Here is a 19,548-nt window from a genome sequence, read left to right as displayed (position 1 = left end):
TAACACATCGCAGTATGATGTCATTGCTGTCACAAAGACATGGTTGAGAGTCGGGCAGGATTGGCAGCACAATATTCAAGGATATAGGGTCTTCAGGCGAGACAAGGAAGGAGGTAAAAGAAGAGGGGGTATTGCAATATTGATCAAGGAATCAATTACTGCAATAAGAAGGGATGATATCTTAGAAGGCTCCTCAAATGAAGCCATATGGGTAGAACTTAAAAACAAAAAAGGAGCAATCACACTGCTGAGAGTGTACTATAGGCCCCCAAACAGTCAGAGAGAAACAGAAGAGCAGATATGTAGGCAAATTTAATAGAAATGTAAAAATAATAGGGTAGCAGTAGTGGGGAATTTCAACTTCCCCAACATTAACTGGATTAGTCATAGTGTGATAGGCCTAGAGAGAGCAGAATTCTTAAAATGCATCCAGGAGAGCTTTTTAAGCCTGTACGTAGAAGGTCCTACAAGAGAGGGGGCAGTCCTGGACTTAAATTTTAGGGAATGAAGCTGGGCAAGTGGTAGTGGTATCAGTGGGAGAAAATTTTGCAGATAGTGATCATGACTCCGTTAGATTCAAGGTTGATATGGAAAAGGGCAAGGATGGGCCAGAAATCAGAGTTCTAAATTGGGGGGAAGGCCGATTTTAATAAGATCAGATATGATTTGGCCAGAGTGAATTGGGAGCAGCTACTTTTAGGTAAATCTGCATCAGAGCAATGGGACTCATTCAAGAAGGAAATAGGGAGAGTACCGGGCCACATATTCCAGTAAAGATAAAGGGTGGGACCAACAAATCCAGGGATATACAGGATTGGATAAAGAGAAAAAGGGAGGCTTATGGCAGATACCAAGGGCTCAAAACAGCAGAAGCCCTAGAGGAGTATAGAATGAGCAGGGGGGAACTTAAAAAGCAAATTAGGAGAGCAAAATGGGGGCATGAAAAACATTGGCAGGTAAAATAAAGGAAAATCCAAAGTTATTGTACAAGTACCTTAAGAGTAAGAGGATAACTAGGGAAAGAGTAGGACCCATTAAGGACCATAGTGGTAATTTGTGTGTGGAGCCAGAAGACATAGGTAGGGTTCTAAATGAATACTTTGTGTCGGCGTTCACAAATGAGAGGGACAACGTAGGTGTGGAAATCAGGCAGAAGGTCTGTGATATAATTAAAGAAATTAGAATAGAAATAGTCTGGCAGGCTTAAAAGTAGATAAATCTCTAGGCCTGGATGAAACATATCCCAGGCTATTGAGTGAGGCAAGGGAGGAGATAGCCGGGGTGCTGGCAGTAATTTTCAATACATCTCTGGCCACAGGGGAGATGCCAGAGGACTGGAGGACAGCCAATGTGGTACCGTTATTCAAGAAGGAAGGAAGGCATAAACCAGGGAACTACAGGCCAGTCAGTCTAACCTCAGTGGTGGGGAAACTATTGGAAGCAATTTTGAGGGACAGAATTAATCTACACTTGGAGAGGCAGGGATTAGTCAAGAACAGTCAGCATGGTTTTGTTTAGGGGACGTCATGTCTGACCAATTTAATTGAATTTTTCGAAGAGGTGACCAGGTGTGTAGATGAGGACAATGCATTTGACGTAGTCTGCTTGGACTTCAGCAAGGCTTTTGATAAGGTCCCGCATGGGAGACTGATAACGAAGGTAAGAGCCCATAGAATCCAAGGCAGTTTGGCAAATTGGATCCAGAATTGGCTGAGTGGCAGGAAGCATAGGGTGATGGTCGAGGGGTGTTTTTGTGACTGGATTCCTGTGTCCAGTGGGGTTCCACAGGGATGGGTGTTGGGCCCCTTGCTGTTTGTGGTATATATAAACGATTTAGACTTGAATGTAGGAGGGTTGATCAGTAAGTTCGTGGATGACACAAAAATTGGTGGGGTGGTAAATCGTGAGGAGGATAGCTTTAGATTACAGGAGGATATAGATGGGCTGGTCAGATGGGCTGATCAGTGGCAAATGGAATTTAATCCGGATAAGTGTGAATTGATGCACTTGGGCAGGACAAAGAAGGCACGGGAATACATGATACTTGCCTTTATTAGCTGAGGCATAGAATATAAGAACCGGGAGGTTATGCTGGGACTGTATGAAACACTGGTTAGGCCACAGCTAGAGTATTGCGTGCAGTTCTGGAATCTGCATTATAGGAAGGATGTGATTGCACTAGAGAGAGTGCAGAGGAGATTTACCAGGATGTTGCCTGGGCTGGTGAGTTTGAGGAGAGATTGGATAGACTGGGGTTATTTTCCCTGGAGCAGAAGAGATTGAGGGGGGGACATGATTGAGGTGTATAAAATTGAGGGGCATAGCTAAGGTAGACAGGAAGGAACTTTTCCCCTTGGTGGAGGGATCAATAATCAGGGGGCATAGATTTAAGGTAAGGGGCAGGAGGTTTAGAAGGGATGTGAGGAAGAATTTTTTTCACCCAGAGGGTGGTGGGAATCTGGAACCCTCTGCCAGAAAGGGTGGTAGAGGCAGAAACCCTCATAACATTTAAGAAGTATTTGGATGTGCATTTGCAATGCCATGGCATACAAGGCTATGGGCCTAGTGCTGGAAAATGGGTTAGAATAGTTAGGTACTTGTTTGACTGGCACAGACTCGATGGGCCAAAGGGCCTTTTTCTATGCTGTAGACATCTATGGCTCTCACTACATGGATTGGAATGCCCCTCAGCCCCGGGAAGAAATAGCCTTGAAACAAGGAGGACATCCTCCATTGTATATTGTAGCCATACTAACTGACCTGCTAGCAGCCTAACTCTGGTTCCCATGAGATGATGTAGGGGCACCAGAAATCTGAAATATTTTGGCCCATACATCCCTCAGCCTTTGATCACCATGATGTCAGGTACGGGCATTCCAGGAGCGCCATCAGGCATCACTGAAGTTGCAACCCACTGTAGGGATGAGCATAAAGCATCAACTAATAAGGGCTATGTAGCCCCTGCAAACAGATTGCGATCAAACCTCTGCAGCCCTACTATCTGTAGATGGCTATGGTAGTGGAGAAGGAGGTGACATTCTAAACACACCTGTGTTAAACCATGATGGAGCCCAGAATATAAATACCAACGGTGTTAAGTAGAGGAGCCTGCATGGTCGTCTTCATTGCTCAAGCCTATGTCCTTTCCATTGATTCCATATGACGTTAAGAAGTGTCTGAATATGCTGATTACAGCATAGGATATGGGATGTGTCTATGTGTGTACGTTAAACTTAATTGAATTAGAGACAGTTAGTCTGGGTGCCTTGACGTAAGAAGAGAAGTTAGATTTGAAATGTTTATTAGGTAAACATGGGGAAATTTTAGAATGTGAAGTGTAAAGGGAACATTTGCATTTTTAAACAAACTATAATGGCTTAAATTCAAAGGAGGGGGTATAAGGAATACCTAGCCAGCAGAATTAGTAAGAAGTAGTGTGTTTACTTATTTTTCCCAAAGAGTACTGGTGGATTAGTACTATGATGGATTTTTTTTATTAGTAGTGAGGTAAAAGTTCAAAAGACATAGTGAAACAATGGGAATTTGCATTCAAAGAGGAAAATATATATAAAGGAGAGAAAGCTTTTTGTAAGTTTAAGATCCAACAAGTGTGAAAAGCTCACAGCCGGTATGTACCAAACTGCTGCCTCCAGGGACTGAAGTTAAGAGAACTCACTTTGAATCCGACTGTTCGGGATATTGTTTATTTTGCCTGGGTCTTTTAAAATCTGTGTCTTAACTGTTGCCCTAACAAAAGTGTAACTGGGAGTTAAATTAATTAGGAGATTTAGAAGTTATAATAATAATTTGTAGACATACCTTGTGCTTACAATATTTTCTTTTTATTAATAAATGTTTAATTTAGTTTTACAAAAACCTCTTGAGACTCGGTGGTCTTGTTACTGAATTCAAAGCCCGGATCTCAAAACATACAAATTGAAAATTAGTTGTGCTAGTTGTTTCCCTCTGGGATTTGAACAGCTCAGCATTTACCATCTGCTGCGTCGTAACAAGCTGCTATGTAGATTTATCCTATTGGCTGTCTCCCAATCCTTCGTAAAGTTATAGTCTCAAACCTGCTCAGCAACACTTAGCAGAACTCAAACTACTTGGCTCCAGACCACCTCATTTTCTTCACCCAGATGTGGTTGCAAGAGCTGAATGCCAAAGGAAAAGTATAAGTCCCTCAACATGGCATTGGCTGAATGGCCTGTGTGCTGTATATATCCTATGGTATCAAGAACGATAACAAAACAGGTCATTAGGAAATAAAATGAAAATTCCACTGTTGGAGCCATATCTGACACAAATAAAAATGGTTCTGATTGTCTGGGGCCAATCATTGTCAGCCTAAGTCATTGCTTTGGAATTTTCTCAAACTTTCCTCCTCCAACTGCTTTACCAGTGACCTTCCCTCTGTCATTAAGGTCAAGAGTGAGCTTGTTCGTTGAGGATTTTTTGTGTTTGAACTGCAGCTGAATATTTTTTTTCCCCCATGTACTTGTGCAGTCTTTGTATTTTCAGTGTTTTAACATTAGTAAGGGATTGTAGAGTTCTGATTTTTTTAGGAGTCATGATGATAACTATTGCCAAATAATGAAACGAAATGAGCCTTACTGGGTGTTGTCTTTATGTGGACATGGGTAAGAGGAACTCTGCCCTCGTATTTTGTTTGGAGTGGACTAGGGAGGAGAAAGAGATGTTGTGAGATATAGAGGGAAAAGTGTTTCTACCATGTGCACTAAAGCTGTTGGTAAAAATCCAGAGACTTTCACTTTACACAGAGTATCAATGGCCTTAAATCATCACTAAACAGTGAATTCCAAGTGAGTTGATCGAATATATATGTAAGAAAATTGAGAACAGTACAGATCACTTCCTATGGATGACTGAAATGTTTCTTAATGGTAGTTACAACTGATTGGCATATCAGCAGTGTAGATCTATGCATGTTAATTGCACCATTAACTCGAGTTAATATTTTGGCTCATGATGTTCAGTGGTATATACCAAAGTAACCTATGAGGACAAAGAGTTGGGCACAGCTCTGTTGCAATGCTGAGTTAAGATGTTGGTTGTAATCATTTAAAGTACAGTAAGCCCTTGCTTAATGTTGACTCACTTAACATTGTTTCACTTTAATGCAATGCCAGTCTATCTGTTTAACAATCTGTTGCCAATTTCATTTGAAAGCCTAGTGGTCGGCATGTAGAAAAATCCAGCGCTGGGGAATTCCTGCAGGGTGAAGATCTCCGGAGCTTCAAAACCGCACGCCTTCAACAGGATCCTCCTGGCGAAGAAGGCCCGATCCATAGGTGATCCTCCTTCGCTGTCCTTCACCGTGACTCGGACGGTGTAGATAACCCATGGTAATGGTTTCGATTGGTTATAGCCTTTGCTTCCTGACCTTGCCTTGGCAGAACCATGCTCATGGTCTCTCCCCTGCCAGGTCCAGCTCCTGAGGGCGTTCGAGGAGAAGAGAGACCTGCCGGAGATGAAGATTCTGACGGCGGAGCCGCTCTTTGCTCTGCCGTTGCAACGGGACCGTGTGGTGATGGTGCATCTGTACAACCCCTTCGTCCCTGTCGCCGACGTGGTCACCTTCCTCACCAGGTACTTCGATAAGGTGGGGGGCGGCACCGAGATTCGAGACGACTTGGGGATCTGGACAGGCAAACGCCAGTTTAAGGTCACGCTAAAGACCGACGGTAAGGGAGCCATTTTCCACCCTCCTTCCAGATTCGCTATTGGGGGAAACGGTGGCTACCTGGTCTACGCTGGGCAACCCAAGCATTGTCGCTCATGCGGCAAGGCTGGTCATGTGGCGGCCAACTGCAGCGCCTCCCTCTGCAAGATCTGCAAACAGGAAGGGCACCAGACAAAAGACTGCAAACAGGCTAAGTGCTGCAACCTGTGTGGCGAGGCAGGTCACCTCTACAGAACTTGCCCCAAACGCTGCTGTACTTACGCACAGGCAGCCAAAGCCAACGAGGGGGAAGCAGAAGAAATGCTTCGTGTCACTCCAACCACCAAGACCCCCAGGGAGCTCAACGGGACAAAGGAGGACACATAGAGAGACAAGGTAGAGGAAGAGATTGAGGCAACAGATAGCCAATCAACAGCACTACCTCCTGAACCTCCCAGTCCTCAGGACAGTGAATCAATGGAGGAGGAGGCAGCCGTGGAAAAGCAGCAGGGTGAGTGGCAGACGGTGAAGAGAGCCAAAAGGAAGTGGGAGCGAAGAAGAAGCAAAGCCACTTTCCAGACAAGTGGCAAGAGGCGTCTCCCATCCGACATGGATGACAAAGGCAGCAGCTCTTCGGATGAAGAAGTGCCAGGGCGGCACCGACAGAAGAAGCGGCAAAGCTCCAGGTCATTGGAGGACGAGACACCCGAGCTCCAGAACATTGGAGACAACAAGGAGACCAGCGAGATCATCTTCCATTCCAGAGTCCGCTCCGTGGAGCAGGACGAGACGTGCTCACGTTTCTTCTTCCAAAAGGTACACAGAGAGAGCTCTGTGATCAGCAGCCTGAAGGAAGAAGACGGCTCAGTAAAGTCATCGCAGTCCGACATTTTGAGGATCAGCAAATCCTTTTATGCCGGATTGTATGACGTGAAGCCCACGGACAGCACGGCCTCCCAGTCCTTCCTGTCCTCTATCACAGATGTCTTAGACAACAGTACGCGGGAGAGCCTGGACAAACCGCTAACTCCTGATGAACTGACTAAGGCCCTTGAGTCCTTCGAGAAGAGTAAAACTCCCGGAAGCGACGGCTTGCCGGCGGAATTGTATTCGGCTCTGTGGGACTGGATCGGCCCAGACCTGCTAGAAGTGTACGAGAGTTTGCTCCTGGCTGGTAGTATGTCAGAATCCATGAGGAAAGGCATCATCACCCTCATCTACAAGCACATGGGGGGAAGGGAGGAAATTAGAAATTGGCGACCCATTTCACTGTTGAATGTGGACTATAAGATTCTGTCCAAGGTCATCGCCAATCGGGTCAAATCCGCTCTGGAATTGGTGATTCACCCTGACCAGACCTGCACTGTGCCAGGCAGGAAGATCTCTGACAGCCTCGCGCTGCTCAGGGATACGATTGTCTATGTACAGGACAGGGGTGTGGATACCTGCCTCATCAGCTTGGATCAGGAGAAGGCCTTTGACAGAATATCGCACACCTACATGGTGGATGTGCTCTCCAAAATGGGGTTTGGGGAGGGAATTCGAAATTGGATCCAGCTGCTCTACACTAACATCAGTAGCGCAGTCTGAATCAATGGGTGGGAAACAGATAGCTTTCCGATTAAATCTGGAGTCAGGCAGGGCTGTCCTCTCTCGCCTGTTCTTTTCGTGTGTTGCATAGAACCCTTGGCTGAGTCCATCAGGAAGGATCCGGGCATAAGAGGAGTGACGATCCCAGGCAGTGGAGGCACTCAGGTAAAAACCTCCCTGTACATGGACGATGTCGCCGTCTTCTGCTCGGATCCGCTGTCGGTGCGCAGACTGATCCACATCTGCGACCAGTTCGAACTGGCCTCGGGAGCCAAGGTAAATCGTGGGAAGAGCGAGGCCATGTTCTTTGGGAACTGGTCTGACCAATCCTTTGTCCCCTTCACTGTCAGGGCTGACAGCCTGAAGGTGCTGGGGATATGGTTCGGAGGGACCAGGGCATGCGTTAGGAACTGGAAGGAGCGAGTGTCTATGGTGAAAAGGAAACTGGGCATGTGGGAGCGACGCTCCCTCTCCATTGCGGCTAAGAACCTGGTCATCAGGTGTGAGGCACTCTCGCTGTTGCTGTACGTGGCACAGGTCTGGCGAGATGGCGATCACTCGAGCCATCTTCCGCTTTATCTGGAGGTCAAAAATGGATCGTGTCCGCAGGGACGCAATGTACAAGCCTCTAGATAAAGGGGGAAAAAACGTGCCCAACATCGCCCTCATACTGATGGCCACCTTTGTGTGTGGCTGCATCAAGCGGTGCGTAGACCCTCAGTACGCAAACACCAAGTGTCACTATGTGCTGAGGTTCTACCTGTCCCCGGTGTTGCGAAGGATGGGTCTGGCCACGCTGCCGCGGAACGCTCCAAGTAGTTGGACCATGCCGTACCACCTGTCCCTCGTGGAAAAATTTATGCAGAAAAACACCTTTGACCACAAGTCCATCAGGCAGTGGTCAGCACGTAACGTCTTAGAGGCCCTGAGGGAAAAGGAGAGGGTGGATCCTGTGGGATGGTTCCCCGAGCAGACTGTCAAAGTCATTTGGCAGAATGCCTCATCGCCAGAACTTTCCAACAAGCACCAAGACGTGGCTTGGCTGGTGGTGAGAAAGGCCTTCCCCGTCAGATCCTTCCTACACGCCAGGAGTCTCACCCCCTCTGCACGTTGCCCTCGAGGTGGCTGTGGTGGGGAAGAGACCGTTGTTCACCTCCTTGTAGATTGTGCCTTTGCAAAGAAGGTCTGGAGAGAGATGCAGTGGTTGCTGTCGAGGTTCATCCCGAGCAGTTCTGTGACACAGGACTCTGTGCTCTATGGGCTATTCCCAGGGACACACACCGAGACAAACATCAACTGCAGCTGGAGGATCATCAACTCGGTGAAAGACGCGCTTTGGTCTGCCCGAAACTTGTTGGTCTTCCAGCACAAAGAGTTGTCCCCGACCGAGTGTTGCAGACTGGCACAATCCAAAGTCCGGGACTACGTGCTGAGGGACGCACTAAAGCTTGGGACAGCTGCCGCAAAGGCGCAATGGGGAAGGGTCGCTGTCTAAGACCTTTCTGTCACAGTGCACCGAGGGACTGGGAACTGTTTAAATCCCCTCGGGCTGTACAGCTCAAAATGAAAGGCTGTAAATGATTGTAATATTGTTCATACTGATGCACCTGGTGATACATTTTGTAAAAGTTGAACCGGATTGTACCCTTGTAATGGTGTTTTTGAAATGGTTTGAAATGTGGTTGAAGATATTTTATGAATAAAGTATATTTTTGCAAAAAAAAAGCCTAGTGGTCGGCATGTAACACCCTAGAGGCCCTGCGGGAAAATGAGATGGTGGATCCTGTCAGATGGTTCCCCGAGCAGACTATCAGTCATTTGGCAGAATGCCTCATCGCCAGAACTTTCCAACAAGCACTAAGATGTAGCTTGGCTGGTGGTTAGAAAGGCCTTTCCCATCAGATCCTTCCTACACGCCTGGAGTCTCATCCACTCTGTACGTTGCCCTCGAGGTGGCTGTGGTGGGGAAGAGACCGTTGTTCACCACCTCGTGGAATGTGCCTTTGCAAAGAAGTTCTGGAGAGAGCTGCAGTGGTTTTTGTTAAGGTTCATCCCGAGCAGTGCTGTGATGCAGGACTCAGTGCTCTACAGGCTGTTCCCAGGGACACACACCAAGACAAACATCAAATGCAGCTGGAGTATCATCGACTCGGTGAAAGACGCTCTTTGGCCTGCCCCAAATTTGTTGGTCTTCCAGTGCAATGAGTTGTCCCCGACCGAGTGTTGCAGACTGGCACATTCCAAGGTCCAGGACTACGTGCTGAGGGACGCACTAAAGCTTGGGGCAGGCGCCGCAAAGGTGCAATGGGGAAAGGTTGCTGTCTAAGACCTTTCTGCCATAGTGCACCAAGGGGCTGGGAATTATATAGACCCCTCGGGTTGTACGACTCACAAAGATTGTATGTAGTGAATACTAAATGTATCATAGTTGTATTGAAGCACCTCAGAGTGCAACATGATATATGTCGATAACTCCAATACCATTGCATTGTTTGACTGTCTGTCTGTAATGACCATACTGAAGTGACTGTAATATTCATTGATGGTATTGAAGCACCTCATGATCCATGTATAAGAGTTGAATATGATTGCCCCTTTTGTGATGGACATTTAGAAATGTTTTGTAATGTTCTCTCAGATATTTTATGAATAAAGTATATTTTTCCAAAAAAAAATCTGCCACAGACTTCCTCTTCTGTGGCATGTTTAGCATGAAATCTTGGCCGCAACTCTTCTGCTCTTGCCCTCAGTCCCCACTGGTGCTGCCCTAGCCTCCCAGTGTTGCTCTCTGGCCTGCCTCCGTCGCCCTTCCTGATGTTGTTCTCTGGCCTGCCTCCCCCTTGACATTGCTTTCGAGACTACCACCACCCCAATTGGGCCTTGCTTCCCACCCTCCGTTCTTACCAGGATCTGTTTTCAGTTGCTTTGCTCCGAACTTCAGCCCTGGCTCCAATTCTAAACTGAAGCTTCTGGGCTCCATCTAGTGATAGAAGTTAGTTGGGGCAGGTAGTCTCAGGATTCCAGCAGTTTCCTGCACTGAACAACTACTATCACTAGATGGAACCTGGTCAGCCTAAAAATACTGTACCGAGGTAACTAATTTTTTTAAGTTATGTCATGTGCTCTATTTCTTTTAATTTATTTTACAAGTTATTTCAGCTAGGACTGCATAGTACTGTACATATATGGTATAGTATTTAAATATCGCTGACAAAGATACATATCGAAGCTTTACATCTTATACTCATCAGGACACTCACAAGAATACCAAATGTAGCAGAAACAAAAATTTATACTTAATTGAAAAGTGCTGATTGATTGGCAAGTGGACTCTGGTAGAGGCATTGCCATGGAAAATACACCAGTTAACTAATGACTGACAGTTAACTGCCAATCTTTGTTTAAATTCAAACCAGGTTGACTCTGGTCATTGCATTGCTCTGAGGAATGAACCAACCAGCCCATATGTGCAAAGCTGAAAACAGTGTGTCCAGCATTAGATGTGTTTCTGCGATTGGACGACAGTTGTTAAACAATGCTGAGTGTTCTAAGAATTACGCTGGCACCCAATTTGTACTAATACCTGGAATGGATGGGTTGTCTTAGGAGGAAAGGTTGGACAGCCTAGGCTTGTATCCACTGCAGTTTAGAAGAGTGAAAGGCGACTTAATTGAAACACAAAAACTCCTGAGAGGGTCTTGACAGGGTCATATGTGGAAAGGATGTTTCCTCTTGTGGGAGAATCCAGAACTAGGGATCACTTTAAAAATAAGGGGTTGCCCATTTAAGACAGTTGAGGAAAAATTTTTTGAGGATCGTGAATCTTTGGAACTTCCTTCCTCAAAAGGCAGTGGAAGCAGAGTCTTTGAATATTTTTAAGGCAGAAGTGGATTCTTGAGAAGCACAAGGGCGAAAGGTTATCAGGGGTAGGTCGGAATGTGGAATTGAGGTTACAGTCAGATCAGCCATGGTCTTATTGAGTGGCAGAGCAGCTTCGAAGGGCCAAGTGGCCTACTCCTCCTAATTTGTATGCTCATATGTTAAGATTATCAGTCAGGCTTGCAATGTGATGCACTGATGCATGTAGGAAGCTATGTATATTAATACAGAGCCCTGTTCTTTGCAGACAGAAAGAACATGTACATGCACCTGTTTCAACTGAAAAGAATAGGCAATGGCCATCTCTGGTTCATTCCCCAGGACAATGCCTTGACCAATCAATCTGCCTGGTTTAAATTTAGACAAAGCTTGGCAGTTAACTATCAGTCATCAGTTAACTGGTGCATTTTCCATGGCAACACCTCTACCAAGAGACTCAGAGTCCACTTGCCAACCAATCAGCACTCTCTTCTCATGAAGTATAAATTGTTGTTACCTTTATATTTGGTATTCTTGCGAATACCCTGATGAGTGCAAGTCAAAAAGCTTTGACATGTCTCTTTTTTTTCAGCGATACTCAATTTCTGTACTACCAAACAACTGACAATATTTAAATTTGCACATTGCTTTTTCCGGGCGACAAACGCCTGAAGGAACCTAACTCTGGCTTTAACATTGATTCCTGTGGGAACCTATGACTTTCTTAAAGTCGCTTCACTTAAAGTCTCAGTTTTCAGGAACACAGCCACAATTTTACTAATAATTTCAGCTGAGTGTTGGAAATATTGGGTAGCAAGTTTAGCAGTTTTTCACTGCTAGTTCAGAATGGAGCCGGTAGGAGCCTAAAATAGGGCCATGCTTCCTCACTCTGAGAAAGTTAATCAAATCTCATAGAAATTGGAGTAGTATTTAAGTTTCACTCAATGTTGCAGCATTTTGTGTGTGTAACCTCATGGAATCTTTCCATCTGTTGTTTAAGTGGACAGATGAGTTTAACAGTATAAGAAACCACCGTGACCGGCTGCTAATTGAGATTGAACAATTGAGGGAGGAAATGAAAGCTCATGTGTCCAAGGTGCAGAAAATGGAACTCTTGCAAAGAGAATCTAGTGATCAACTGGAGAGAGATAAAATATCCATATTGATGGAGAAAGATGAGCTCAAATTACAGGTGGATAAAACCCAGAATGTTCTCTCTGAAAAGACTGAATTGGTGAGTATTGGGATTTTGAACTCTTGGGTTACTTTTAAATCCTATAAAATGTTAAGTTTCACCAGAAAGTGCTCTTAAATTTAGTTTGCTGTAACCTACAAACAGGTTGTGTTGACATCAGGGTGATGACTGCAGTGCTGAAAATGAAACCATTATTCCTTTTACAAAAATTATTAATTTTCTTCTTTGCTCCCCCAATTCTTTGTTTCCTTTATTTATTTTTCCTCCTCCCTTAATCCAGAGCATATGTACACTCATTTTGATACTGCAAGTGTTCTGAACATACTGTTACTGCTGCTCTTGTTATGTGCTGCTCTTAATCACCAATTGGTGAATTTACAGTAGATACACCAAATACAATGGAAATTGCTTTTTGAAGTCCTTAGGTATACATGCAATAGATTTGCTTATATTTAATCAGATTTTATTCTTGAATAATTATCAACAGCTTATGATGGAAGAAAGAAGGAACAAAGAACTTAAAGAATCTGTCACAATCTTAGAGAAACAAATTGTTACTTTGAAAGAAGAGAAAGCAGAAATTGTATCCGCTAATTCAGAAACTGATCCAGTTGAAGCAGAAATTAATAGGCTTTGTAATTGTCTACAGGAAAAAGATCTACTATTGCAGGTATATTTTATACAGTACTATTTTACTAGCGGTACTTTCAGTTGTAACTCTCATCTTATTGATATGTAGAAGGTGAACAAGTGAGGAAGGAAACCTGATTGTTTGGAATCCTTATCTAGAATCGAGGTAGTTACCAGCTTTTTTTATGGGCATTTTGTTCAGACACTTTCTGGATGAATTGATATGATTTACCCTAGAGACTGGCCAGTTATTGTGATTCTTGAAGAAATAGATCCACTCATTGCCATTCACCACATCACTAAACTTAGTTTCATATAAAATGAAAGAGGTGTTCCCCATTGAGTTCAATTCAATATCCAGCATGTTTACAGAATGCCTTCTTTGGCAACATTCCCCTCTAGACATCATTTACACATCATTCTAGATCTCTTCCAAAGGTCGAGGATGATGTCCCTTTAGGTTATAGCCTATAAAGGGATGATTTAGCCATGCAGCTCGGAGTATATGCAAGACCTACTGAAGTCATGGCAGCAGTGATCCAAGCTGATAAAATGCAGACTTCAGAAAAAAACAAGTTCCTGGAGCATCAGGTTAAAGGAACATTTGAGGGAGGCACGAATATTATGGTTTAAAGAAGAAGGAATACATATACAGTAGATGACCTAACATGCACTACCATCGTGCTAAATGGGATAGATTTTGAACAGGCCTAGCAACTCCATACTGGCCACCCATGAGGTGCTAAGGGCCATCAGCAGCAGCAGCAGAATTGTACTCAACCACAATCCGTAACCTCATGGCCTGGCGTATCCCCTATTCTACCATTGCCACCAAGCCAGGAGATCAATTCTGGTTCAATGAAGAGTGCAGAAGGGCATGCCAGGAGCAGCACCAGGCATACCTAAAAATGAGGGGTCAAACTCATGAAGCTATAACACAGGACTACTTGCTTGCCAAACAGCATAAGCAGCAAGTGATAGACTGAGCTAAGCAATTCCACAACCAATGGATGAAATTTAAGCTCTGCAGTCCTGCCACATCCAGCCATGAATGGTGGTGGTGAACAATTAAACAACTCACTGGAGGAGGTGGCTCCACAAATATGCTCATCCTCTATGATAGAGGAGTCCAGTACATTAGTGCAACAGATAGGGCTGAAGCAGTCGCAGTAATCTTCAGCCAGAAGTGCCCAATGGATGATCCATCTCTGCTTCCCCAAGAGGTCCCCAGCATCTCAGATGCCGGCCTTCAGCCAATTCGAATCACTCCGTGATATCAAGAAACAGCTGAAAGCACTAGATACTGCAAAGGCTATGGGCCCTGACGATATCCTAGCAATAGTACTGAATACGTGCTCCATAACCTGCAGCGCCCCTAGCCAAGCTGTTCCAGTATAGCGACAACACAGGCATCTACCTGGCAATGTGGAAATTTGCCCAGACATGTCCTGTACACAAAGCAGGACAAATCTAACCCGGCCAATTACCAGCCCATCAGACTACTCTCAATCATCAGTAAAGTGATTGAAGAGGTCACCAACAGGAATATCAAGTGGCACTTGCTTAGCAAAACCTGCTCACTGACAATCAGTTTGGGTTCCACCAAGGTCACTTAGCTTCTGACTTCATTACAGCCTTGGTTCAAACGTGGATAAAAGAGCTGAACTCCAGAGGTGAGGTGAGAGTGACTGCCTTTGACATCAAGGCAGTATTTGACCAAGTGTGGCATCAAGGAGCCCTAGCAAAACTGGAGCCAATGGGAGGCAGGCGGAAAACTCTCTGCTGGTTGGAGTCATACCTAGCACAAAGAAAGATGGTTGTGGTTGTTGCAAGTCAACCATCTCAGCTCCAGGACATCACTGCAGGAGTTCCTCATGGTAGCATCCTCAGCCCAATCATCTTCAGCTGCTTCATCAATGACCTTCTTTCCATCATAAGGTCAGAAGTGGGGATGTTCGCTGATTAATGTTCAGCACCATTCGTGACTCCTCAGATACTGAAGCAGTCCATGTCCAAATGCAGCAAGACCTGGACAATATCCAGGCTTGGGCTGACAAGTGGCAAGTAAGATTCATGCCACACGAGTGGCAGGCAATGACCATCTCCAATAAGAGACAAGATAACCATCGTCCCTAGACATTCAATGGCATTATCATCACTGAATCCCCCACTTTCAACATCCTGGGGATTACCATTGACCAGAAACTGAACTGGTCTAGCCATATAAGTACTGTGGCTACAAGAGCAGGTCAGAGGCTGGGAATCCTGTGGCGAGTAACTCTCCTCCTGACTCCCCAAAGCCTGTCCACCGTCAACAAGGCACTGGTCAGGAGTATGATGGAATACTCTCCACTTGCCTGGATAAGTGCAGCTCAAACAGCACTCAAGAAGCTCAGTGCCATCCAGGACAAAACAGTCTGCTTGATTGGCACCCCTTCCACAAACATTCACTCCCTCCACCACTGAACAGTGGCAGCAGTGTGTGTACCATCTACAAGATGCACTTGCAGAAACTCACCAAGGCTCCTTAGGCAGCACCTTCCAACCCATGACTGCCATCATCTAGATGGACAAGGGCAGCAGACACATGGGAACACCACCACCTGGAACGTCTCCTCCAAGCCGTCCCGACTTGGAAATATATCGCCGTTCCTTCACTGTTGCTGAGTCAAAACCCTGGAACTCCCTCCCTAACAGCATTGTGGGTGTACCTACACCACAGAGACTTCAGCGGTTCAAGAAGGTAGCTCACCGCCACCTTCTCAAGGGCAATTAGGGATGGGCAATAAATGCTGGCCTAGCCAGCGAAGCTCACATCCCATAAATGAATTTTAAAAATAAATGCAGCTTTTCACCTTTTTTACAGTAATGGTAACGATGACACTATCATCGATTGTTGTAAATAACCCATCTGGTTCACTAGTGTCCTTTAGGGAAGGATATCTGCCATCCTTAACTGGTCTGGCCTATATGTGACTTCAAACTGACAGCAATGTGATTGACTCTTAACTGCCCTCTGAAATGGCCTAGCAAGCCATTCAGGTCAAGGGGCAATTAGGGATGGGCAACTAATGCTGGCCTTGCCAGCAATACCCACATCCCATGAAAGAATAAAGTTCAAAGCAGTAGTGTTTTGTTACAGTATCTAGTTTACTGCATAATTGTAACAATGGTAGAATATATTGCAATTAATATTTCACAACTAGTTAAATTTGGTATGATCTATTTTCAGCTTTTAAATATCAATTTTTAAAAAAACTTGCAAATGTATATCAATATTTCCTAATTTCTGTATATCTTTTTCCATTAGTCCACAATGCATTTGCTAAGGCAGTATTGCACCCTGTGTAAGATTTTCAATCTCTGCTTGTTTTGCTAAAGATCCAAAATTGTCAATATCTCCCCTTGTTATCACTAATGGGAGCAGCCAAGTCTGTGGATTATTTTTCTTGTATTGGAATGCTGCGGGGCTAAGAAAGTATTAAATTGCAGCAAAACCTCTTTTCATTTGGCATATTAAAACTTTTTGAACATTAGGGTAAATGGCAGTTTAATGGTTCCCAATTTTAAAAAAAAGTAGTTAGTGTAGAACTAAGCCAGGAGCATACCAATTTTAGTCCACCATCTAAGATGGACAATCTCCATTAGGGTGCTACAATGAGCAATAGACCAAAGATGTTTATGGCCTCTGACTGCTATTCAGTGATCCTTGGTGAAAAGTGAGCAAAGGTAGACATTATGGCCGATCTGACTCAGCTGTCACACTGAGTAACTTCTGTATACTTCCTGTCTGAGATTATACATGAAGCATGGCCATTTGAGCAAGATAGTCTAGGGACTTTGATACCCGAAAGTTAGCATCGGAATAGAGAGGAGAAAAACAAGAGGGGGAATGTTTCCCCTTTTATTAATGTTGGATTGGATGGTTAATCTATCCAAATTTTTGTATTTTTGCTTTGTATGGAAATTTAATGTATCTTAATGGGCCAGTACACGCATCATGCTTTTCTGTGCTTGAAAATATGTTCTGTTTTGAATATTCACTGCCAGAATTGAATTGAATTGCAGACTACTGCACAAATTTAAATTAATTTCAGCTTGACTAATTTCTGGTTTGGTGTAATTTAATTTTGTCACTTGTTAAGACAAATAAAATAATACTCCAGAATTGTAGTTAAAATGTGCCATTGTTGGTAGAATTTGAATGGCAGTGTCACATTAACATTCTACTGTGCTGCAGCTGAAGTTTGCCCTTGCTATATAATGACTGCCAACTACTAGCTGCATTGGAGCTGGTGTGTAGTTCCTCTTGTTTTGTGTCAATTGGGGGAATGATTTCTTTAGTCTACTGATCTTATGTTTGTTTCATTACCACTCTTTTTGACTGAATTTATTTATTATTCAGAACACAATTCAGAGTTTATTTCAATTGGAAAATGAGTACAAGATTAGCCTATCTAAAGCTGACCAAGAATTGTCAAGAGAGGCAGAAGCATGGAAAGAACTACTGATCAGATTTTGCTCTGAAGTACCTGAAGGTTCAACAGAATCAACACGCATTGGGAAGCTACAAGAAGAGAATCAAAAACTATATGAAAAACTTAAGTTGTGGAGAAGTAATTTTATGGTACTACATGCATTAGATTTTGTAATGGCAGTACTTTTTGTTAATAAATATAATAAACATCTCTGCATTATAGTCTAAATTTCAAAAGCAACATATTGCAAATCTGAAATAAAATAAAATGCTGAAAACATTCAGCAAGTCACATAGCATAATGTGGAAAGAGGAAGGTAGGGTTAATGTTTCAAGTCCATTGACTTGTCAGAACTGTGTTTCTGGGCCTGAAACATGAACCCTACCTTCCTTACCCCATAGACACTGAATGTTTCCAGCAAATTTCTATTATGATTTTTTTTTTGCAATATAGTTGTTCAGTAGGGAAAAGTGATTTCATTTTATAAATCTTTAGCTTTAGTTGTTTCTGAAGTTGAATGTGGTGAAACTTCGTTGGTATTTGCTGCCGCAGTGGGTATTCAAGTAAAGTTGAACTGGTGGAGGGTAATCCCATAGATTTCAATATACCGTTAATATTGCTTTTAAATTGATCAGTCTGTATTGTGTTTGGTAAATGTTTTGACTCTGGTTATTGTCATGGGTATTGTCTGCTGATAAAGTATGATTTTGAAGTGTGCAGCAGGTTCAGGTTGAACAGCAGAGTAGCTAATTTGTTGGAAAGAATTGTGCGAAGTCTTCATATTTTACAACAATGTTCCATGCAGATCTAATTTCAATAATAATGGAGATCCTATCAAATATAAAGAGGCTGGTATTATATTCCTTCTATTGTTTAAATTATCCCTCACGTATATTTATCCTGTTGTCTCTGCCCTCTGCTTTAATCCGACTTCTCATTGTAACTGCAGAGTGGTTTCGGAGATCACCTGTATCAAACAACTGCATATGGATTAAAATTTGCACAGCACAGTTCTTCTAAAGTCACATTTGATTCTTTCCCAATGTCTTGGGAGATCTTACAGCCTAGCAATTGCTTGCCTGTATAGGTGAACTGGCCACTTGCCTATTTGCAACAAGTTGAATTTGATTATCCTGCCTGCAATCAGTCTTGGAAGGCAATTCTGCAGTGTGAAGTGTATTCGTTGGTGTTAGCAGATTTTCACTTATGTTGTAGCTTAATATTGAAAACGTGAGAAATGTAATAATTAAAAGGACCTAATCTAACTTTTAAAATATTTCAGTAGGTGAATGATAGGTTTCGGCTCCATCCCGTTCATTTTACAATCATGCCTCTTTTTCGTGTTTCTGCAACAGAGAACGCTGAGTACTGTACCTCCTCGTGTGAAAAACTATCAGAAGCCTATTAGTAAATGTGACATAAGTCTAGCAGAAGAGTTAAAGAAGAATGAAGAATTGCTTGTACAGTTGCAGGCTCTGAAGAAGCAAGCATCTGGTCCAGCTGAACTGGAATTAATGTCAGAAGAGAAGAACACTGAAATAAGAAGAATTTCGGCTTTAATTGCAAATAAAGAAAACCATTTGCAGGTTTGTATTGTTTCCTTTAGAATTGTTAATGATCAGGAAACTAAAACATTGTAATTCCAAGACTTTTGTTCCACCTTTGACTGTTTGTTTAACAGTATTTTGTGCAAAAATGACCTATGTGGCTGCAAACATGACTCCAGACTGATATTTTGCCTCCCAGAACATTCTAAGGGGAGAGGATCAACCATATGGTTGTGGTCCATATCAGTACCAAAGATCTAGGTAGAAAGTGGATGTGGTCCTGCAGGAAGATTTTAGGGAGCTAGGAAAAATATTAAAGCAGGAACTCAAAGGTGGTAATTTCCAGATTACTCCGTGTTACTTGCTAGTGACTACAGAAATAGGTGAATGCAGATGAATCCATGGCTGATGAAATGGTTTTCAGAGGGCTTTCAGACAGGATAGAGAGGTGAATAAAAAAGTAGGGGTGGCAATATTGATTAAGGAAGTATTCATAGCTTTACGGAGGAACGATATGCTAGAAACATCATCAAGTGAGGCCATATGGGTTGAATGGAGGAAGAA

The 19,548-nt window shown here is 43.6% G+C and overlaps 1 protein-coding gene across 1 annotated transcript in view; it reads left to right on the top strand.

Annotated features, from left to right (window-relative positions):
* The window catches only part of cenpe (centromere protein E), a 189,853-nt gene that overhangs the window by 137,009 nt on the left and 33,296 nt on the right, over nucleotides 1-19,548 (top strand). Inside the window, exons 40-43 of the mRNA XM_078570164.1 lie at nucleotides 12,135-12,368; nucleotides 12,817-12,999; nucleotides 17,365-17,586; nucleotides 18,793-19,023. Coding sequence (XP_078426290.1) covers nucleotides 12,135-12,368; nucleotides 12,817-12,999; nucleotides 17,365-17,586; nucleotides 18,793-19,023 — 870 coding nt within the window. The remainder of the gene's footprint in view (nucleotides 1-12,134; nucleotides 12,369-12,816; nucleotides 13,000-17,364; nucleotides 17,587-18,792; nucleotides 19,024-19,548) is intronic.

The sequence above is a fragment of the Cetorhinus maximus genome, chromosome 2, assembly GCF_964194155.1.
Source record: "Cetorhinus maximus chromosome 2, sCetMax3.hap1.1, whole genome shotgun sequence".
Classification (NCBI taxonomy): Eukaryota; Metazoa; Chordata; class Chondrichthyes; order Lamniformes; family Cetorhinidae; genus Cetorhinus; species Cetorhinus maximus.
The sequence above is the reverse complement of the archived record's forward strand: the minus strand, read 5'-3'. Positions and strand labels throughout refer to the sequence as shown.